The sequence below is a fragment of the Schistocerca cancellata genome, chromosome 6 (assembly GCF_023864275.1).
Source record: "Schistocerca cancellata isolate TAMUIC-IGC-003103 chromosome 6, iqSchCanc2.1, whole genome shotgun sequence".
NCBI lineage: Eukaryota > Metazoa > Arthropoda > Insecta > Orthoptera > Acrididae > Schistocerca > Schistocerca cancellata.
Window position 1 is genome coordinate 334,993,337 of NC_064631.1, and position 25,113 is coordinate 335,018,449.

General features: G+C 38.1%; 1 protein-coding gene across 1 annotated transcript in view; it reads left to right on the plus strand.

The window, feature by feature from the left end:
• The window catches only part of LOC126190751 (unconventional myosin-Ie-like), a 367,405-nt gene extending 364,352 nt beyond the window's left edge, over positions 1 to 3,053 (plus strand). Inside the window, exon 24 of the mRNA XM_049931260.1 lies at positions 2,446 to 3,053. Within this exon, the coding sequence (XP_049787217.1) occupies positions 2,446 to 2,522 (77 nt within the window). The 3' untranslated portion in view covers positions 2,523 to 3,053. The remainder of the gene's footprint in view (positions 1 to 2,445) is intronic.
• Positions 3,054 to 25,113: the final 22,060 nt, after the last annotated feature.

Below are 25,113 nucleotides of genomic sequence, written 5' to 3' on the forward strand. Positions count from 1 at the left end.
AGAAGCATGCTGCCCCATTGCCCAGCATAGACCTCCCTTCGTAGATGGTGCTGTCAGACTGAGATGCCTTTGACTAGAAATACTCAGTACTTGAGATGTAACCAGAAAGTAATGAGAATTTTTGTTGTTATCTGCTTATGATCTTCAGAAGTCCATACAACCAAAGGGGAGCAATACATTAAGAGTTAAGATTCTTGTTAGTCTTCAAGAGGTTGGTAATCTCTTTCTCAACCCTGTTCGTTGAGTCAGCCTGCGATACGCTGAATCAGATACCTAACTCTACATCTTTTGGATGTAATCCTGTGTGTCCCACACAACCATGGCTTTGCCCTTTTCCACAGCTAAGATAAAAATTTCAGGAGACTGGTAGAACCTGACCACTAGGAAAATTAGTTCAGGTTTCATAGAAACATAGGAACATGTAAGGCAGTGTGAGCTACCATAGAATATTGACAGAAGTAAGCAAGCCTAAATTTGTATATTTAGAGAAAGCTTTTTAGAATATGTTGTGGAATACACTGTGAAATTCTGAAGGTAGCAGGGATAAAATACAGGGAGTGAAAGGTTATATACAAGCTGGAAATAAAACAAACTGAAACTCTAAGAAGCAAAGAACATCAAATTGGGGCAATTATTCAGAAGAGAGCAAGGCAGAGTTGTGTCATGTTCTCCACATTTTACAATCTGTACACAGAACAAGCTGTAAAGGAAAATAAAGGAGAATTGGAAAATTAATTTACGTTCAGATACAAGTGATAAGAACTTCAAGATGTGCCGATGATGTTTCAGTTCAGTCAGAGATGGTAGGAAACAGAAAATCACTTAAAATGGAATGGGTAGTATCATGAAAAAAAAGTGTTACACAAGTGTCAACAAAATTAAAATGATGATAAATTAAATGTTCATGAATTAAATCAGGTGATGCTGGGGGGGGGGGGGGGGGGAATAAGATTAGGAAATAAGACACTGTAAGTAATAGATGAGGTTTACTATTTGGGCAGAAAAATAACTTGTGATGGCCAATCGAGAGAAGATAGAAAATGCAAAGTAGCAGTAGCAAGGAAAACATATCCAAAAAATAAGAATTTGTTTGAATACAAATTCAGTATTAGGATGTCTTTTCTAATAGTATTTGTCTGAAGTGCAGCCATGTAAGCAAGCAAAACGTGGATAATAAACTGCATAGACAAGAGCAGAATATGATGGTTATTAAATGTAGTACTAGAGGAGAATGCTGGAGATTAGACAGGTATATTGGATAACTAATGAAGAGGAATTGAATTGAATTAAAGAGAAAACTGTGTTATTACTTGACTTTACTGAAAGAGGGGACTGGTTGATATGGAGATATTCTGAGGCCACAAGGAATAGTCATCTGGTCATGTGTGCATGTGGGAGGGGGAGAATCTGTACAGGAGGCTAAAGTGTGACCTCTGTAATACAGTTTAAGTGGGTGTAGGTTGCAGTAGTTATGCAGAAGTGAATAGGCTAGTGTGGTATGATGAGCTTCATTTACTGTAGTTGGCCAGCTCTAATCAGAACTTAAAAGTAGACTTCAATAATAATACAGCATAATTCTTCACATTTCCATCCAAATACTAAAATCATGCATTGAGAATTATAAGATCAAATTAAAGTGTACTTGGATCATTATTAGTTGTGAAATGAATCAACTTAGTAAGTTAAATGATGAATGTTGTTTATATGTTATGTTCAGTAATTTGCAAATTTAATAATGTGCATCAGTATTTGTTTATATTATGTATTTATTTTGTTCTGGTCTCATTTCCAAGCCTAACTGGAGTGTAGTTTGTAAAATAAAGCAAAATCTATACCATACATGAATCTAACACCTTGCACTACTCTAGTTGAAGTGGTCTCTGCTATTCCTTAAGCATGAGTTGATTCAGATAATGAAATGGCTGACAGCATTTCTTGAATTCCTTAAAGTATTTATTAGTGATTCTGTCTACAGTTGCATTATTTATATTAAGTGAATAGTTGCAAACCTTACAGATGTATTTACAAGCCTGGCCTACTGAGGCTGCACTGACTGTGCCTGTTCTTAATAATAAACATCAAAGTGCCAACACATACTTCATACAAATGTTTGCAGAATGAATGCTACAACCCACACATAGCTCTTACCAAGTCAAAATCCAAAATTTTGACTTGTTAAGAGGTATGTGTGGATTGTACATTCATTCTACAAACATTTATAAAGTGCATGTTGCCACTTTGATGTTTATTAATAAGAACAGGCACAGTCGGTGCAGCCTCAGTAGGTCAGGCTTAAAAATGAAGGTGTGAGGTTCAAAATTAGTCACCTAACATCAATACTACAGTTCTTGACAGAATCGTTAATAAATGCTGTAAGGAATTTAATAAAGTTGCTGGTTCTCTGTCAACAAAATGTTGAAACTGAAGAATTGTTTGAATTTTCAGTTGATGGAGGTTGGTGGCTGGGGCGGCTGGGTGAACTCCAAGGACTGTTTCCTGCTAATTATGTTGAAAAAATGTGATGTTTGACTGTTTGTTAGTATTAACACATGCAAGCTGAATACTGAAGTAACAATTTTCCCTGCTGCTTGGAAAAATATTCGCGTTATGCACTGTTGTGATTGTGTGAAAGTCATTATCTTGTTGGTATGCAAAGTAACTGACATTTATTGTGATGATATATTAGGCATGTGAATGATTTTTGAATGTGGGACTCTTCTCAGTAGCTAAATAGTATTAAAATTTTATTCAGTATGTTTGTCCCAATGGGAGTTGTTTCTAACAGGCGAACAGGCAATTGTGTTTACTGTCTACAGGAACATTATCAATCACTGCCATTTTATGTAAGATTTATTCAGTATTCTAGTTAAGAATTCCAGTGAAAATGGATAGTAATATTCCAATCTAATGTTTCTAACATTGGAAAATAGCAAAAGTTTTTCTGTGATGATGAATGTTTACAAAAATGAGAACATTTTCTGATTATCAGAAGCTGTTCATAAAAATATATAAAAAAAGTATGATTCTGATTATAGCTCATCATTACACCCACTGGAAGTGTTTCCTGTGGCTGAACAAATAAGTATATCTCACTGCAGCAATCATTTTGGATCTTGTGAAATCTAAGCATTATGCACAGTTTATTTAGTAAAACATATTCAGTTGTGGAACACAGATTGAATATGCCTTAGTGTGTTACATCACACTTATTTGGTAACAACAGGTTGTGATTATAGACTGTGATGATCTTCCTTCCTCCTACTCCTCCTCCCCCTCTCTCTGCCTCCCCCATGCCCCCCCCCTCTTTTTTAAGGAGTATACATGAACATTCCTTCTCTGCATTTGCCTGTTCTGCCAAATGCCATTCATAAGAAGAAGCATTCATGCACATGCCTAATGCTCAAGTTTGAAGGGTGTGGAAAATATATTTTTTACACATATGTTGTTCTTTCTTTCAGCTACATCTTAGCTGAAATCAGAAAGTGATAAATTGTGGCTGTTTTCCTTGTAGTTATGTTGATAATGTGATACAGTATAAGTGTTTTAAAAATTGTATTTTAAACTGCAAATAATTATGTCTTTAACATATTGCTAAAGATTGTAGGTTCCATTTTATACACAGTGTGGTTATTCACATGCATTGAGTACAAAGGAAGTACTTGTAGAACATATTAATGTTGACCATATTTTCAGAGTTAGTAGAATTTGTGATTATATTGTTTTGTTCATGTTGTATACAGTGTTTCATTGTATTCATCAAAGAAGCTGTCACAGCAACATATGCAAGAGCTTCGACAAGTACCAAAAAGAAAGTGAGATGTTTGTATACAATTATTGTTAGATTTTTGTATAAAGTTGTTGCCTATTATGTGAAAGGATTTGTAGCAAAAAGATGTAGGCTAAAATAATCAGAAAAAGTGTGTGTGTGTGTGAGTGAGTGAGAGAGAGAGAGAGAGAGAGAGAGAGAGAGAGAGAGAGATGAGGTGGGGGAGTTTATACTTTACCTTTTTGGGTATGGAATTTGTAACTGTAAAATGACTGATGAAAAATTTCCAGTTTCTCTCCTCTCTGAAATTGGTATTTACTTACCAAAACTATGTTACTTTATCTTCAAGGTATCTGTTTTCCTATCCAAATGCTAGGAATTTTACACTCCTTATTTTCAGATGGAATGTTTAAACAATAAGGTCATGAATTTTTGTATAATTTTTGTATATCTGAACTTAACTTATTTTTTATTTTTACAGTATGTCATCAAAAACATAGTTGTGCTTTTATTGTGACTTCATCCTTATTTTTTTATTAGTAGTTTTGTCTGTTCCACAAAACTGTGTTTATATTGAATGTGCTGAGAAAAGACATTATTGCCATATACATTATTTATTAAATTATTTCATAAGTGCTTTATGTGTCTCTCCAAAGTATTACCTGTATGTGTTACTCTGGTACTGTTTGTGAAATTTCCATCCCAGTTTTGTATATAACCTGGCTACTTTTATATGTGTTACATTTACAGTTAATTTACTTGTATTTACATTTGTTTGAATGTTATCAGTAATGCAAGGTATTGGGGTATCATTCATCAGTGCAGACAGAAATTAACTGTGTGTGTGAGAAAGAGAGATTGAAAGGGGGAGAGGGGCAAGACAGATAATAATTTTCATTATAATGATAATGGACTAATTGCATAGAAATGTTTGCACTCCACACCTATGCGAGATAAAAGGAAAATTTTGTTAGCATCCCAATTTGAGATATTGTCCTGTATCACCATAGTTCCTTTTCCTCATCTTCTGTTGTTTAATAACTTCCTGTTCACTCTCTTAATTTTGGACCTATCTGGTCTTTCGTTTATGTCTGATTCAATGTAGTCCTGCCTGTGGCAAGCTTCTTTATTTTGATTTCTGGTACTAGAGAGCAGAAGCGTACCACACTTCTTTTTGATAAACCATTTGTAAATATTTGTGCTCTGCTGATCTCAGAGTGTTCTTACTCTCTTTTTAAAAACAATTTAATGAAAGTTCCTGTGTCTCACAAATCTTTGCTATGTGCCAATGTATTTATTGGTTCTATGTTGAAATTGCCGTCTGTCTTTTTTTTAGCTGTAATTCTTATATTAGAAAGTAGTCTTGTGTTAATTCCAAGAAATTTTACAGTACAGACGAATATTCATAGTTCTCTGTCTGTGTGTAAACAAAGCAGTTGCTCATGTTTTAGTAGCAGAAGCCCATGTATTTCTCTCTTTGTTTCTAGTTGATTTTTGAGTCATTCATGTGGCATATTTTGTAACATTAATGTCACAGCCTTAAGTTAAAATTTCATATTTCATCATGTTAGATTTTACAGTTATTTGAAATATATTTGAATGTAATGTGATACTTGAAAAATATGTGGAATAAAGTTTAATATATAACACATTTTATGTTATTGTCAGAATTAGGATTACGTGCCACAATGAGTTCATTTATAGTAAAAATAAAATAAAATTCAGGATAAACACTGTGCCTTTAAGACAATCAGTTATGTGAAGTTTTGGAAATTCATATGACAATTAGCTTGTTCTACATAGTAGATATACTGTCCGCCTGTGTACCCTGCCAGATTTGCTCATGAGAACAGTATATTTAAGAGTAGGTTTATATGAATGAAATAAAATGTTTATTACAGACCCATAATGTCTAATGTATTGTTGTGCTTATTTTCCATGTAATAACTCACTTTTATTTCATAATTGTTGTTGAGTAGGTTAGAGCAAGTTATCACACAGTACTGCAGCTGTCGCTTTTGAAGTTGAAGAATTTTGTTGTGCCAAGATTGGATGTTGAGTTACCATAATTGAAAAAAATGTGCAGTTAAAACAGTTTTCTATAACATAAACAACTAATTTGTAAAAATGAAGAAATATACAATAAATAATAAGAAAGAAATTTTAAAATTGTGTAATATAATTCGTACATATTATAAAAATGGATATTATGATTGTGTGTGTGTGTGTGTGTGTGTGTGTGTGTGTGTGTGTGTGTGTGTGTTTGGTACAAATACCCCTTAATTACAACAGACTGTGCCATCAGTACACAGGATGAGGTGGTTAGTGTGTTTTGCACTCTCAGTGCTCTCCAGTGACCTGTGGCTTTATTGGCACAAAACAGCTGTCTAAACTCTGTTAGAGATTGTCAAGAAGAGCAGAGAAAATCACGAAGAAGATTCTGGACCCATCAATGGTGTGGAAAGAAACTGCTGGTAGAGGAAACCTACATAATGTTGTATAATAATCTGAGACACACATGAGTAGAAGCTATTCATTAACTCAATTGAATTTTCATTGTACTTTAAATTTTAAATTAAATGTAGTCAAGGTATAATGCCTAATTTGCACATGCATAATATTCATTTTGTCGATGTTGCATTAACTACCAGCACACTGAAATAATGTACTTCATCCCATTGGTTTCAAAATCAAGATTTGTTTCATAATTTCATTACTCAAATAAATGAGGAAATTTTTTTTGAAGCTGCTCATGATATTTGAAAAAGGTATTTACTGGCAAGATACAAAAATGAGCCAGTCCGTAAACCCAGAGACAGGTGTATATTGTGGTGTCACCGCCAGACACCACACTTGCTAGGTGGTAGCTTAAATCGGCCGCGGTCCATTAGTACATGTCGGACCCGCGTGTCGCCACTGTCAGTACTTGCAGACCTAGCGCCACCACATGGCAGGTCTAGAAAGACGGACTAGCACTCGCCCCAGTTGTACGGACGACATTGCTAGCGACTAGACGTACGAAGCCTTCCTCTCATTTGCCGAGAGACAGTTAGAATAGCCTTCAGCTAAGTCCATAGCTACGACCTAGCAAGGCGCAGTTAATCATATCTGGAGAGAGTCTTACTTGTATTCATCATAAATGAAGTATACCACAAGGATAATAAAGTTAAGTAAACCGACATTACGTTATTTTCTTTATAGCATTTATGAAGTATCCTGTTCCAGAACTCACGCCAGCCGGCGTGTGTGTACGCGTGCCTATCGGTAACCTCACCCTGTGTCTAGACTGTCTTGTATAGACACAACATATATATACAGGCATGAGAAAAATTGGAATAGAGATCAACATAAACATCATTTCTGCCCTTTTTATTGCTCATGAAAAGCACACATTGCATTCATGAAAAGCACACATTGCATGTTGTACCACCATATAGCGAGACCTTCAGAGGTGGCGGTCCATATTTCTGTACACACCGGTACCTCTAATATGCAGTAGCACGTCCTCTTGCATTGATGCATGCCTGTATTCATCGTGGCATACTACCCACAAGTTCATTGAGCCACTGTTGGTCCAGATTGTCCCACTCTTCAACAGTGATTCAGTGTAGATCCCTCAGACTGGTTGGTGGGTCACGTCATCCATAACTAGCCCTATTCAATCTATCCCAGGCATGTTCGGTAGGGTCCATGTCTGGAGAACATGCTGGCCACTCTAGTCAAGTGATGTCGTTTCCCTGAAGGAAGTCATTCACAAGATGTTCACAATGGGGGTGCGAATTGTCATGAATGAAGACAAATGCCTTGCCAAAATGCTGCCGATATGGTTGCACTACCAGACGGAGGATGGCATTCACGCATCGTACAGTGGTTACAGCACCTTCAATGACCATCAGTGGTGTATGTTGGCTCTGCATAATGCCATCTCCAATATGTCAGGGAACCTCCAACTCGCTGCACTTGCTTGACAGTGTGTCTAAGGCATTCAGCCTGACCGGGTTGTCTCCAAACACGTCTCCGCCAGTAGTCTGGTTGAAGGCATATGTGACACTCATTGGTGAAGAGCACATGATGCCAATCCTGAGCAGTCCATTCAGCATGTTGTTGGTCCCATCTGTACCACACTACATGGTGTCGTGGTTGCAAAGATGGGCCTCACTGTGGACGTCGGGAGTGAAGTTGCGCATCATGCAGCCTATTGCGCACAGTTTGAGTTGTAACTGTGGGTACACGAAAAGCATTATTCAACATGGTGGTGTTGCTGTCTGGGTTCCTCCGAGCCATAATCCATAAGTAGCGGTCATCCAATGCAGTAGTAGCCTTTGGACGGCCTGAGTGAGGCATGTCATCGACAGTTCCTGTCTCTCTGTATCTCCTCCATGTCAGAACAACATTGCTTTGGTTCACTCGGAGACGCCTGTACACTTCCCTTGTTGAGAGCACCTTCTGGCACAAAGTAACAATGTGGACATGATTGAACCGCGGTATTGACCGTCTAGGCATGGTTGAACTACAGACAACACGAGCTGTGTACCTCCTTCCTGGTGGAATGACTGGAACTGATCGGCTGTCGGACCCCTCCATCTAGTAGGTGATGCTCATGCATGGTTGTTTACGTCTTTGGGCGGGTTTCGTGACATTTCTGAACAGTCAAAGGGACTGTCTCTGTGATACAATATACACAGTCAACATCTGTCTTCAAGAGTTCTGGGAACTGGGGCGATGCAAAACTTTTTTTTTATGTGTGTATTTTACAGGAAGTTTCATAATAGAAAAAACTTCCAGTGTGTAACTTGTGTTTAATTTCCAATGTAGACTGGTAGTCACATTAAGATTTCTGGCCACTGGGGAAACATTCCAGTTGTTGGCCATTGCAGCAAATACATTATTTATAATAAATAACATCAACTTTTGAGATAGTACATCTAAATAAATCAGAAAGACCCAGAATTTTTTATATAGCAAAAGGTGAAGAAATAGTAAATGGTGGTCACAAACCTGCAACTTTTCTCTTCACAGCTCAGAACTCGCAATGCTATCAGCTGCATTACAGATTCTACATAGTAACTGGGTCTTCTTAAATGATATACACAGTCTAAAGACTGTGCCTACATATGTCATTATTCAATATTTAATAAGTAAATTGTATCAAAAGAAGTGCTTTTGATAGATCAGCATTGTGCTGTAGCATTGAAATGGTATACTTTTGTAGCACATAAGCCGTAACACTGAAAACATCAGCTACAGGAAGCCTTTACCTACAAATAGTTAAATGACGTGTTTTCTAGAATCCTCAATTTGCTGATGCTTTGAATCAACTTACATTCATAACACGTACTCCATTAGAAGGAAAATCCACCATGTACAGGTTCAAATGCTCTGAGTGCTATGCGACTTAACTTCTGAGATCATCAGTCACCTAGAACTTAGAACTAATTAAACCTAACTAACCTAAGGACATCACACATGTCCATGCCCGAGGCAGGATTCGAACCTGCAACCAGAGCGGTCACTCGGCTCCAGACTGTAGTGCCTAGAAACACACGCCACTCCGGCCAGCCCCAAGTACAGTGTTTTAACACAAAACAATATGGCAGCTCGTATATTTTGCTTGTAACGTAAAACAATGTCACATCTGACTGGCCACGTTCCTCTCCATGTGGCAAAAATCTGACACGAGAGAGTCTTTATGTGATGCTCCACATTGTAGTGGAACATGGAATTCCATATTGTGACATCAACAGCTCCTCGTTCATACGTGTTTTCACATCCCTTGAGTGGATGGCGTTATTGTCAGGCAGCAACCGCTGTAGGGGTAAGGATCACTTACACGTCATAATTTAGGAGGTGTATCATCATAAACACTAAGATACCTGAAAAACTGCTGCATTGTGCATGATGTTTAAATGTATTACTTCTTTGCTACTATAATCCGTTAATCATAAGAATAAACCTGATGTAAACATTGTATTCTTCCGCATTTGCTGGAATCTCATTGGATTTCCATTTCACGTGGGACTGTGCTGTGCATTGCATGCCCATCGACTTAGCGATAATATGGGACAACAGCTTTACCGGCGCATTTAACTTGGACAGCACTGGCCGGTCAGCAGGTACAGCTAGCCTGCAGTGACATGGCCAGCTGCAGTACACATGTAAAAAGAGACAAGCAGAGGAGTAATACAGCTTCGAATGTCATTTAATTTTTAATCAGAATGAAATAATACATTGCATATCTCCCACAATGTGCTCCTTAGACAACTAGATGAAAACTGCAACATGTTATTGTTTTTAGCTCTCCTTAGACAACTAGATGAAAACTGCAACATGTTATTGTTTTTAGCTAATGTACTATTGTAATTAAAAACAAGAATGATGAAAATTCGTGACTTAACCAGAGGGTAATTTTTCTGCATAAGCTGTGTGTAGTGTAAGAGAGTACTGAAGGAATTCACTGTATAGTTAAGTATTGAAGCCACTGAAGGTATTACTTGCAGTCAGTCATCTGGTAATCTCTTAGTTTCTTCCTTATCTGAATCCGAGAAATACACTTCAGTTCTGGAAGTGTCACCTGAAACATTGATAATGAGCCTATCAGCAACAGAATCCACAAAGCCAGCCAGGCACAGCATTTACTCTTCTTCTTTTATGACAAGCCGTTCTATATCCTGCCAGTGTTTGGCAGTGATGTGTGAAAAAGCTGTGTGTGTTAGTTCCAGCAAGTGTGGCAGCTTAACAGTCTTGTTACTTCTCGAGCCAAATCCCGCAGCTTGGCTCCAGATCAGTTCAGTTGGGTTCATATTGTAATGAAACAGTAGCAAATGTAAAAATGCACCATTTGTATGATGTGCTTGATGTTGTGAAAATGATTGTTTTTCATGTTTCCACGATACTTATCTACCTCTGTGGTATAAAATGATGGACATAGTCCAAATAAATAGGATTTGGTTTTTGATTTTTGCCTTAAAAATTAAATTGTTGTGTTTTCTTAATTTCAACCACTTTTATGAACAGACTTTCATAAAACATCAATAATTAAGAATTTGTATTTAAAATGGAAACAGGAATTTCACATCTAATATGTAATTAGAAATAAGAAGTAATGCATTGTTCATAAAAATGATGAGTATTATAATTACAAGATGTAGGTATTTCAAATTACCAGGGGGGGGGGGGGGGGGGGGGGGAGAAAAGAAATACTCGGAGGATTTGAACCAACACACGAATAACCGTATTTCATTCACATACCACCATTACCCTATCAACTGTGCTACATGTTTAACATACATTTCTGTATCAACTGCATTATATTATACAACACTAGGAAAACTTCAAAGCTGATTATCTCTGTAAATTTATGAAAATTGTAAGAACAGCCTATGTCTCGGTACTTTTTAACCATGTTACACGCGCGTGTTTCACTATGGAACAGAAAGCAGCCTCAGCTAAAGCATGATTAAGAAAAACGTTGATTGCTGTTAATACATTTGAATACCTCAAAGTTTCATTTAACTTAACTTAGTAATAAGATATCTAATACATAAGTAGGACCTACTTCCAAGAGCGTAACAACACCAGTGTAAGTGTGCTACAGCTTGTCACCAATCATCGTGTTTGTGTTTGTTTGCATCAGGATTATTCTTATGATGAATGGGTTAGAAATCTATTTGCAACACATTTTGCAGACAGTAGCGACATATGACACTGAATGAGTCTACTCAAATATATCATTGCCAGGCACACAATTCAAGAGATATGCAATCATAAGCACTGAGACGTGTGAAAAATGCCACAGCATGTGTGATGCTTATTTATTTACTAGCTTTGCCTCACAGTGTTGCAGTTAAACAATCATTTATAAAGAGACGTAAATGCTGAAACTCATAATCCACGTGGATGCACCATCACAAAAGCTACGTCATTAGCTATTGAAGTGTGAGCCACCTCTGACCCAGCAAACCCGTGACATTGAGGAGGGGGAGCACCAAATATTGAGATGATGGGAGAAGCTGGGAGAATACATCTTGCTCACACTCACTTGTTTACTTAAGGAAAAATATTTTTTCGTGAGCAAGTTGTGAATTACAGAATGTGCCAGGAAAGGGAGTAAATAATTTCGTTACAGTTGCTATGCTATCTGGATTGGGAAGATCATAATTGTCTTGATGTATATGACATCTCAAAATTTTATTAGAAATGTGCCTTTGCTCTAGTAATAACTGGGGCTCAGTTTTGGGGAACTTGAGCACCCTAGCATCCCTGCTGCTCACTTGTCAACCAGTTCTAATCAACTGCACTGCCCCTCTTAGGTCAATATTAGTATAGCCTTGCTGTTGCACAATAAATATTGCCAAGTCACTGCCTTTGTTTATGTACTTGCAGATGTATTTAGTTGCCTGAACTGAGTTATAACAAACCTCCACATTAATGTGAGCATTGAAAATTTTGGAAAGGAGTGGTTAGTGCAGAACCACCCAGCTGCTGTCCTCTACATCATGTCGTGCAGTACTTCTCACTTTAACTTTGTCAATACATGCCCCATCCTCGGGTGCTCTGCACCTGGCATAGTCCAAATCAATTCAGACAGGCTAGGAAAAAATCTTACCTTCATAGTCTCGGATGTTATTGAAGTTAGCAAATGTTAAAATGAAGGACTAAGTAAGGAACACGAATTTTTTGTTTTCTCCAAAAAGATTTCTGCTCCAAGATACAGCTCTCCAAAGACAACACTGCACATACCATTTGGAAGATGCAAATGTTGGAAAAAAAATTAAAATCTAGAACAGTTCTAGGTATGTTGTTGGTTTTCTTTTTAAATTTATTTGAAAGGTAATTTGCTTTATGATTACAAAGAAATCCTCCATTTGGACTTACCTGTCAAAGCTGTTTTAGTATAGCATTCTGAAATTTTTTATTATTTATGGGATTTTTTTTTCAAAAATGCCAATCCATAAAATTTTGATTTTTTTCTGTTGATTAGTACCATATAGTTCTGCATTACCTGAAAATGAGAGCTTTCAGGTTTTATAAACAACTGAAATTTTCGCCATACATAAAACCTGTTTTATTACTACATTATCACATAACTGGCTCATAAAAAACAAAACCTAGCTTTATTGGACATAATTTTAGTTTAGAAAGATGACTAAGAGACTTATTTTTCAAGCATTGTAGATGGTTACAAAATGTATGTGAAATGTCCAAAGACTTAAAGGTTTCAATTTATACAACTTCTGTGCACTCTGTTTTGTACTGAAATTAGCCAGTCAATGAACTAAAAATGTGTTCCATTGCTTCAGAATCTTGCTTTGATCTTCCTGTTGAACCAATAAGAACTGGAGCACTTACAATCTTCAAAACATTGTGAACAAGAAGTGAGCACTTATGCCATTGCTGTCCTTCAGCTCGAAACCTATATCCAGCAGCTGGTTCATATGCTAGCATAAAGTTCACTACAATTTCATTTAACTCATAACTGGTGTCTATAATCTCTGCAATCCACCAGTCACAGTCGTACACACATGCCACAAACATCCCCCTTCTCAGGTTGTGAATCCGAATATTGTCCTGCTGTTTCTGAGGTGTTGGCCGAACAAACAAAATTTCTTCTCGCTCTTTAAAGTGCGTGCAATATGAGTTCACCCATCACTTTGAGTCCAAAAATGTGTCTTCTGAATTCCTTTCCCAGGAATAGTTTGTTCCGATCATTCGTCTTTTTTCTGCTCACTGAATTCTTCGATTTCCTCTTTGGACGAAAGAATGAGGGCTGTGGATGTGTAAGTTTTCACGACTCTCATAAAATCCTCAGCATTCTGAATCGCAGCTGTATTTGGTTTGTAAAGATTATGTTTTGTAGCATGGTGCTTCAGCAGGCCTCCCACACCATCACATGGCCCGTTCCCGTGACCCGTAGCACTGTATACCCAGTCAGTTGGCACATGTGACTTATTCAGTTCAAACAGCTGGTAATGATTTTTAAAATGATCAGGAGCACCATCAGAAATAATGATGATCTTCTCTGCCCCTGTTTGCAGTTGAAGAATTTTGCGCATTGCTAGCAAAGCATGTGCCGAGTCATGTCCTGTGTCATCACTTACAACTGCAACACTTGTGGTCTTGTTTTGAAAATACGTCTCTTCTGTAAAAATTGAAACCTGGTAATTACTCCAATGATACCCTTATACTTATTGTGGGAGAGTTACAGACCAATTCTTAGCAAAATTACAGTGAAGCACTAAACATAGTTCTTCAGACTGTACACACCCTTTCACTTCTGCAATGTGCTGTTACAATTTCTTCAGATGCTGGTGTTTTACTGCTTTCACTGACCATTTACCAAATTCCTCAATGAAACTGTCAAAGGCAACAGTTTTTTTAATTAGTTTATTTTCCTCCCATGTCGCATATGTAATTTCTGCAGAGTTATCTGCTATGCCTTCCAGGCCAAGTGTCTGTAAAGACTTTCCTCCCTTTCCAGGGCGGTCACCACATTCTTGAAACAAACAAGTCTCTCGCTTTATGTCACAGGCTACTAATGACTTCACTCGCCCTACCAAGGTGTAATATGTCACGTGCTCCAGTAAGTTCTACAAAGTTACCACACAAGAACAGTCATCTCTAGGTGGGTGTGGAACTACCCACTTAGGTCATAGTGCATAAAATTTTGATCTTCCAATATGTGAAGTTGTCTAGTTGCTCTTATAAATTGCAAAAGTTTCTTTAATACTGCAAGTCATGTACATCTTCACTTTCACAACTTTTTGACCTTCAACTGTTACAGTTATAGTGTCTTTTTTGTTGACACACTTGCAAGAACAGTCCCATTTATCTTCCAGATAAAATGACTGCACTAGGTGCTTCTACAGGATGACCATAATGACTATAATAGGGATCTGGTCTTCCAAAGACTCCTTTTACAGACCTTACATGTCTTGATTTGTCTACCATGTACTTTGATACTGATGGAATGTGGTTCAGAATTGTTTTCTTTGAAAATGTATCTGGAATAATAATTAAAACTTGCACCTTTCCACTTTTCAATGCACAATATTCAACATCTGAATTGATATTTGTGAAAAATCCGTGGCAAGAGGTGGAAGAGTGCTTTGGTTCATTTTCTTATGAAGATGAAATTTCTACTTTGAAGAGTGTGGTCAGTTTTGCTGTAGTATATTCATCCATAACTTTAGTAATTTCTCTGCGCTTTCTCACTCGACATCACTGACCATGGTTTCTTAACAGGACTAACGGCTACCTCTATAGTTGACTGATTCAGGGTATTTAATTCTTCCTCTGTTGATGCAAAATTTGCATCATCAGCACCATGGGAGGCTTCACCTTGTTCAGATACTATCATTGTTGTTATTCTATCAAAAAATTTAGAACACAAAAAGTCATCACTGGAAAGATCTTCACTTTGAAACAGAGTCTTCAAACGAGAACACTTATTCCCAACCTGAACAATGTCTGTTTTTTTGTTTGTCTTATATATCACTCTTTTTATGGATATGCAAGTAGTCAACACACATCACTCTCCTGTGACCCCATTCAGAGGACATTTCAAATAGTCCTTTTCACAAAACACACAGCAACTGTGTCAACTGGCAAATTCCTCACAAAAACACTGAATTCACTGGACGGTCTCAGATTTCTTAGAAGCCTCTTCAGTAAACAAATTAGCACTGATAAACTACAGTACAGAAACCTGCAATGAACAACCATGACAAAGAAACCGACAAGAAACTACAATGAAGTGTAAGAAATATCTGCAACAATGCAAGTAACAAATAACTGCAACAAAGAAAGTGATAAGAAATAACTGCAACAAAGACAATAGAAATAAACATTGTAACAAAGAAATTACTAAGAAACAACTTCAATGAAGACATACATTACCCTTGAAAGTTAAAAAAATGATTTTTAAAAATAAAACCTGTCCAACTTAGAAGTGGAAGCTTTCCTTTACAGAGAATATAGTACCACATGGTACTAATCAACAGAAAAAAATCTAACTTTTCTGGATTGGCATTTTTGAAAAAAAGATTTTTTTCTGTAAATTATTAAAAAATTCAAAAGGCAACTATAAAAGAAATTTGACAGATATGTGCAAATGGAGGACCATTGTAATCATAAAACAATTATCTTTCAAATAAAAAAACTCTAAACAAAATATCTAGAACTGTTACAGAGATATAGCATTTAAAAAAATTTTGCAAAATTTGCATCTTCAAAATGATGTGTCATGTTTGGAGACCTGTATCTTGGGGCAGGAATTTTCTTGGAGAAAACAAAAAAATACGTGTTTCTTATTTTCTCTTGAATTTTAACATATGCTAAATTCAATAACATCCAAGACTATGAAGGTAACTCCCCTGCCTGAAGTGATACGGATTGTGCTGCCTGTACAATGGATGCCTTTTAACAGGTCCCGAGGATACTTTTTGATGCATTTCCCACCCTTCATGAGCAGCTATGTATGGTTCAGCACTCTGCAAGGATGGTGGATTAGGCTCTTAGTGACTGTGTCATATAGCTGTCCGCCTTGGTGTTGGGGAGCTCTGCTGATATCACCTGATCGATTTGGTTTGGCAGCAGTTTCTGTTTTAACCATAGCAGCGAGTGTGTATGTGGCAAGCTACGTTTTTGCCACCCAGTGGAAAACATGAAACACTGTGCCTGTTGCAAAATGTTCTCTTCTGTGAGGAGGACCACCAACTTTTGCTGCCTATCCAACAGTTCTTCCCTGATCTTGGTCCAAGCTGTGTTGCAAAGGAAGGTGATGAACAGGTCTGGCTGATCTTAGTTGCAGATGTAAGAGAATGTATCCTGGGTATATTAGTGTAAGTACCTTGTACTGTTCACGAATGACAGTTGGAGGATGACCATCTGATCTAAGTTGTTCAGATTCACATTGCCATTGTTCGCAATTGCATCTTGCAGGTGGATGTAATTCTCTACATGCAGCTTGTGTTGGTTTAGCTCTACGTGTCTTAGATGCATAGAAATCCATGCATGCCTTGGTGGGTTGAAGCCTGCAACCTTAGCTGCATCCGATGCATTGTAGTGACGCACGTGCTGCCCACTTGGCATATGATCTGCGTGTATCACCACACAGCAGCTCTTGTCGAATGTGCTCTCAGTCACTGTTTTAAACCTGTACAACACATTGTGATTGTGCAGAACTTTTTATATTTTCAGCAAAGTCGCATGTTCAGCTCCCTGAATAATTTGACACTGCCTATCATTCTCCATCTCAACATCTCTCATAAAGTAAACTTGCAAAAATTGTGCTTGACCATTAGTCATGCCCACATAAAATACTGTGCAGTCCTTACAGGACAGCTGGTATATGATGTAGCTGCTTTCACAAGAGGCCCTGCATCTGCTGGAATGGCTAAGCCTGAGTGGGACTGGAGTAGGATGTGCTGGGTGGATGAACTGAGCAGTCTTGCAACTGCATCTTCGACTGGGATGTGACTGTTGTGGCAAGGGGTTGGGAGTGGGGGGGCATAAGGATGGATCAGGATGTTGTGTAGGATGAATGGGTGACAGAATACCACTCTAAGGGGGGTAGGGAGGATCTTGAGTCAGATGTCCATTATTTCTTAGTATGATGATAGACAGTCAGAGTCCTGGTGAAGGGTATGGTTCAGTTGCTCCAGTTCAGGGTGATATAAGGTGCAATGTTCCACTGGTTCTTTACTGTGACATTGGGTCATGAAGTAAAGCCTAATCTGGATACACTCATAGAATTCTATTATTCAATCTTGCTCACCTTATTATTTGTGCACACTCATCAATATCTTCTGACTGAACTTCATGTTTCGAAGCGCTGCAGTTAGTTACTGCTGGAAGCTAGAGTGTGCAAATCCAACATCCAATTCTTGAAATAAATACAATACTCCTTATAAACAATGTATATTGTATTCTTGTTAACAATGACCATGTATTACAAGGTTTCTTCCTTATTCAAAATAATCATAGTTACATTAATAAGGACTAAGTCCAAAAATGGTCTATCTTATTTAACAGATTCCAATTGAGTAAGTGTATAACAAGTTTTCTCTTGTCCCCATGACATCCTAGGCATTGTCACAGCCCCTCCTTCTCCACAGTTTGCATCATATCTCCAAGGCTGGACCTTACAACGTGGACTAAAGTGCCCTATTTGCAGGTGACATAAATGCAGTATGATGCGTATTGTCATTCCAGTTTGCAGGTATGCTGCATCCACCCATTTCATAATACAAGTGCAAAAGTGAAACATATATCCAGACAGAAGGCTACATTAATTCATTATGAAAATAGTTTATTATAGTGGCGACTGTCTTTTGTTGGTTTGAAAAATGCTTGTGCGACACGATTTGAAGTTCAAAACTAGTTTTAACCCTCTCAGCACTACAAGTATCAATATCTTGTGTCTATTTTATATACAATCACAGTTGTAATTGCGCCTCGCTTTGTAAGAAACATATTTATACATGTCTGTTACATGTGGAATGCCCCACAATGGAATATAACACTCAATCATCATAGGCATTTATTTGCTTCAACTTCACTTTGATCTAGTTTTGTATAATTTCTGCCAGGTTATCATTATTTTACTATGGATATAGGACCCCAGATAACAAACATTTTTTACCAATCCGGATCATTAAACTGTTTTAGAGTTTACAGGATCTTGTTTACAGGATCTAAGTCCACTAGCCGTTTTGTCTAATTGTCTGTATTTCATTTTATAAAATATATTTCTTCCAGAACTCATGCTTTTCCAGCCATGCTCATAACATTTTTGGAACCCACTGTATGTGTGCTGCACGTCTGGCAAGGCAAACTTTTAGTAAACTGAATTAACACTACTTTTTAGGAACAGTATATGAAATTCTGGAAAACTTACAGGGCTACATTGGATATTGTCTTGTATAGTTGTTACAGAGAACAGAACCTCTCTTATTATGAGGCCAGTTTCCTCAGCAGACATTTTCTACAGTCATAAAACTGCCACCTGAACCAGAGAAGTTACATATTTTAATAATTAACAAACATTTGTTGTTGGGCATTCTATAGTCAGTTATCTGTCTTTCCAAACCTGAAGATTAGCTAACATTACTCAAGCATTTGTCTCTTTAATATCTCATCATTAAATCAGCATATGGAACAGATTAGCAAACTCAGATAAATTTATCTAATTTGCTGCTTTTGATGAACCTTGAAACTAATGGTACCAGATTAAGTAGTAATCATCAAGACACACCTCTTTCTAGACACTCTTGACACAATCTTTTGCTTTTCCACAGTGATAGTATCCCTATTTATGTATCTTCCTTTTTCTCTCAGGTATATGTCAACCTATTCCTTTAGGTGCACTTGTCCTTTCCAACATGCCAGGGGTTCGTACTGATTAGGGTACAATATCCTGTTTACAACTCTACCTTCTCCTTCTATATACATATATCAAAGTAGCTTAATCTTAGGGTGTCCATTTCATTTTCATTGAAAAAGGGGGCATTTAAAATAAATTAGAGAAAAACCTGGGACAATGAAGAAAAAAAACGTGACATAAATATTGTATTGACTAAATTTAATACACATACAAGTTTACCTTTACAACATGCACTCAGATGATCCCAAATCACTTTTTACAATTATTCTGCCACACTGTCACCGTACTTTTCACTTTTATATACTTTATCAAGAAGTGCATTTTCGTTTGAAATTGTATAATAAAAGACAGTACGCAATACACTATTAAAGTGTGTTTTGACAATGAGCAAGGCCCTCACTGTTTCAACTTTAATTCTGTGTTTTCATCTGACTACAAAGAGTTCACTAATGAAAACACACGTTCCACAGCAGCATTTGACCCAGGAATTGCCAGACAAAACTCCACCAAATCAATCATGTTTTTCATATTAATGTTTTTACTTTCGAAATAAGCAAATATTTTACACCGCATTGCACTAACACTTTCTTTGTCTCCTTCTTCACTTTTATGAAGTTCTGTGCACATGAAAATTCATCGAACAGTTCATCTTCATCAACAGAAAAATTTGATACAAAACTCTTGACAGAAACACAACAGTCCTGAATATCCTTCCACTGTAGCTGCTCCTGTTCAGTATTAACCCAGTCAAATGCTTTAAAAGGTGTGAGAAATGGTAAACACCATTCTTTAATATACTCAATGCAAGAGTCATAGAAGATGTCAGCATAAATATGAAATTGTTCTACAGTAACTTCACCCTCTTCTTCCAGCTTTCTTAGAGTCTCATGTACAAAGGATGTGATAAATCTTTCAGATTTTCTACATTGTAATTTGCCCAATAATTTGTTTATTTCTTGATAAACTTCCACTATTGTGATTTCTTGTTTCTCAATACATTTAATTGTTGTGGAGAAAGTTGTTAGCTGGCTAACAAGAAAATGTAGATGAACAATAGACACAGGGTTATCAAAGAATTGTTTAAGGATAACAGGACACTTATCAAGGGAAATGAAATACACTCCTGGAAATGGAAAAAAGAACACACTGACACTGGTGTGTCAGACCCACCATACTTGCTCCGGACACTGCGAGAGGGCTGTACAAGCAATGATCACACGCACGGCACAGCGGACACACCAGGAACCGCGGTGTTGGCCGTCGAATGGCGCTAGCTGCACAGCATTTGTACACCGCCGCCGTCAGTGTCAGCCAGTTTGCCGTGGCATACGGAGCTCCATCGCAGTCTTTAACACTGGTAGCATGCCGCGACAGCGTGGACGTGAACCGTATGTGCAGTTGATGGACTTTGAGCGAGGACGTATAGTGGGCATGCGGGAGGCCGGGTGGACGTACCGCCAAATTGCTCAACACGTGGGGCGTGAGGTCTCCACAGTACATCGATGTTGTCGCCAGTGGTCAGCGGAAGGTGCACATGCCCGTCGACCTGGGACCGGACCGCAGCGACGCACGGATGCACGCCAAGACCGTAGGATCCTACGCAGTGCCGTAGGGGACCGCACAGCCACTTCCCAGCAAATTAGGGACACTGTTGCTCCTGGGGTATCGGCGAGGACCATTCGCAACCATCTCCATGAAGCTGGGCTACGGTCCCGTTAGGCCGTCTTCTGCTCACGCCCCAACATCGTGCAGCCCGCCTCCAGTGGTGTCGCGACAGGCGTGAATGGAGGGACGAATGGAGACGTGTCGTCTTCAGCGATGAGAGTCGCTTCTGCCTTGGTGCCAATGATGGTCGTATGCGTATTTGGCGCCGTGCAGGTGAGTGCCACAATCAGGACTGCATACGACCGAGGCACACAGGGCCGACACCCGGCATCATGGTGTGGGGAGCGATCTCCTACACTGGCCGTACACCACTGGTGATCGTCGAGGGGACACTGAATTGTGCACGGTACATCCAAACTGTCATCGAACCCATCGTTCTACCATTCCTAGACCGGCAAGGGAACTTGCTGTTCCAACAGGACAATGCACGTCCGCATGTATCCCGTGCCACCCAACGTTCTCTAGAAGGTGTAAGTCAACTACCCTGGCCAGCAAGATCTCCGGATCTGTCCCCCATTGAGCATGTTTGGGACTGGATGAAGCGTCGCCTCACGCGGTCTGCACGTCCAGCACGAACGCTGGTCCAACTGAGGCGCCAGGTGGAAATGGCATGGCAAGCCGTTCCACAGGACTACATCCAGCATCTCTACGATCGTCTCCATGGGAGAACAGCAGCCTGCATTGCTGCGAAAGGTGGATATACACTGTACTAGTGCCGACATTGTGCATGCTCTGTTGCCTGTGTCTATGTGCCTGTGGTTCTGTGAGTGTGATCATGTGATGTATCTGACCCCAGGAATGTGTCAATAAAGTTTCCCCTTCCTGGGACAATGAATTCACGGTGTTCTTATTTCAATTTCCAGGAGTGTATGATTTCAAAGCAGGAAATATCTCTACAATTCTTTCCAATGCTGGTAGCAGAGATAGCCACCTTGTCTTACTGTGCCCAAGAACAGTTTTGTATTCAGTTTCAGTAAACTTACAGAATGACTTCAGAGATTCAACCCTTACTGTATATATATGGAAATGCTGGTAGATTTTGTTTAAAATTAATTGGCAGTCAATGGGTAGGCAATCTGAGCCAGTTTTTAAGGAATTGTGCACCACATGTGCTGGACAGCCAACACCTACTATATTATTCACTGTCTTCTGTTGCAAGTTTATAGAACGAATTGATTTTTCCTTTCCTCTGCTTACCACCAAAATTGGTGTTAGTGTTGTCTGCAGAAACTGCAATCACCTTTCCCTCAAGATCATATTTCTTTAAGACCTCCAGCACATAATTCTGAAGTAAATCTGAAGTTTCTCCAGCTAAATTAACCAATTCAAGCACTTTCACTGTGATGCCATTTTCAGGGTAAAACTACCTGATAAGGAGAGGAACCAACTTCAGATCCAGATGATTCGATGTATCAATCATTACAGAAATGAATCGAGCAAGTATCAGTGGTGTACAGTATCTGTGGACTGAAAGGATGGATTCAGTGGATCGATTTAGAAGAGAAGAATCTTCGTTGTTATTCGTAACCTATAGTGCATTTAAAATTACTTGCGATTTTTGACAGTTCCGTACATGTTTGGGGTATGCTGAAAGTCATCACACGCTTACTAGCATAAATAATTGCGCAGTTAATAGCAAGTCAAACAACCAGTAGCGTAAAATACTCTAGCCAAGCGGAATCATAAAAAATGGGACATTTGAGCATCCCCAAAAAAACTTTCGGGACAGCGGGGCATTTTGGTAAAAAAATGGGACTGTCCTGGGAGAAACAGGACGAATAGACACCCTGCCTAATCTTAGTGTAGCCCATATTCATACCTGGTTTTTAATCTTTCTTGTATACTGTATTTATTTTACTCCTCTATACATAGTCACTCGTTACTGTAACTCTGAATGCTCTCCTATTATATGTTTCATCCAATGCCATCCTATTATATTGTTCAACAATCATACCTGGATATTAGCTCATCATTTTTATACCTGATAGCTAAGGATATATCCCCCTTGACTCCACCTTACAAAAGTAACTGAGCTAACATGCAGCTCCATATGGGGAAAAAAATCTCTTCTATGTTCTGCAGCCTATTTGCTGGCTGTCAGTCATGAAGTCTAGGACTGTCAAGAGTAACTACAGTTCTAAAGGAGACAGAGAAAGAATTAAGAGACTGCTATACGGAAATCTAAAGCTGAAGAAATGTAACAGATAACTCGATACAGTGAATGTCATCACACTGAATTCACATGGAATATATATTTATCTGAGGGACGTTGCTTAAGACACACATCTTTTGATCATGTCTATATAACATTACATTGCATGCCCTAGTTTCCGGCCCTTGCTTCAGAATGTTTGGGGTTTACACAGTCAGAAATGTAATTCAAACTCATCTGAATACCATTCCTCATATAAAATAAAATAAATACAGAACACATCTATATTGCCCTATGCATACAGCAGTAATGTAATAAAATCACAAACATAATTAAAAACAATTGTAAAATCTTGTTCATTAAATGGAAGTTTCCGTAGTCTTGCACCAGATTATGGGAGAGGTATTGCATTAGTAATGCTCTAGGATGCCTCTACCCTCCTCCAGGATCGGGAACATAAATTACTCTTAAGCATGCTTCCCATCTATTTTTACAATGCTGTGTGTCAAGATACTCAAGTGCCAATTTTTCTTGAGTATTAGGAGACCAGTATCTGTATTGAAACTTTTCCTGAAAATTGATCCAAGATGTAATTTCTTCAGCATGAGCATTTCCCAACTCCACCATGTCACTCTCTAAATAAATTAATGCAAAATCAATCCTCTTTGCATCATCACATTGCTTGGGTCAAGATTTAGTAATAATCGTAAAAATACATGAGGTGAAGCTTCCCACCTGGTTTAAATTTCAGAAATTGTTTGGATGGTCTAGTACCATTCCCTAATACATCTCCTCTATCAGCTTGGGTGATGGTTCACTTATTTCTACTAAACTTTCTTTTATTTAATTTCCCCTTAGTCTTAGTTAATTCACCCCAATTTTCTGTGATTCAATCTCTGTGCTGTTTCTTTATCAAATGAGGTGTATTTAGAGATGCTTCAATCTTTTCATGTAGTTTGTGATTGACTAAATCAATTACAGTTCCTCTCTGTTAACATGGAAAGTGTCATCTGCAGTTGTCATATTAATTAATGCTGTTTATATCTCATTTTCTAATTCTGATTTAGTCTTCTCTCTACTGCCAGTTAACTATTTTCTCTTACTTCTCAGTTGCACACTAAATGTTCTGAACCAAGCTGACACATATGCATCCATTCTTCTCATCATCTATAATAATATTTATTTAATTAAACTCAGCTTAATACTGTATCATGCAGCTGTAGTACACCCAAAAACCCTTGGTTGCAAAATCACTTGCACCTTATGCCACAACACAAACACCAGCACCAAAAAAACTTTTGGACACTAATCATCTTAGATTTTATACAGCTCAACAGAATCTCGCAGTGACCAGATGTTGACAAGAAGCTGGACAAGTGTGTAGATAGTGCTGCATCACACAAGTGAGTGTGCTATAGGCATTGCCACCACTGCAGGTTGACAAACTGCACCTGCGAACCGCGGTGACTGTTGTAGACTCATTGACAGTTTAATACAATTGAAGCTCTCCGTAATTGTCAAAAATCTTCCTGTTCATGGAAAGTTATTTTTTTCTCCATCATAATTGTGCTCAAAGGATTTAATAATTGTTCAGCTATTACTTAAACCACCTCAAAATTCTTAATTTGCAGTGCTATAAATTGATTTTGTACTGCAACATAATTATGGCTGTTGACATTTGTTGCTACAGACAACAGGTACCAGTTTTAGCAAATCTTCAAATTCAAGAATCACTAATTCTCTTCAAGTATCAAATTTCTGGTTACTACTCTTGTTCCTTATCAATTTTATTTATTCCCAGACATATTTGTTCTGGGTCATTGTCATCAGTTGCCACATTCTTGTTCCGCTGGGTGACAAAGTAATGTCTGATTGGAATTGCTCACCTTATTGTTTCTGCACACTCGCCAATATCTTATGATTGAACTTCATTTCTCAGAGTGTGCAATTAATGCTGGAAGTTAAGAATACAGATCCAAGACTCAATTCTCCAGATAAATATAATTCATCTCATCCACAGTATATCGTACATTGCACTCTTGTTTACAGTGACCGTGCATTACAAGGTTTTGGCCTTGTTTGGAACATCACAATCATGTTGATAATTACTAGGTCCAAAAATGGTCTTTCTTATTTAATATTTAATTA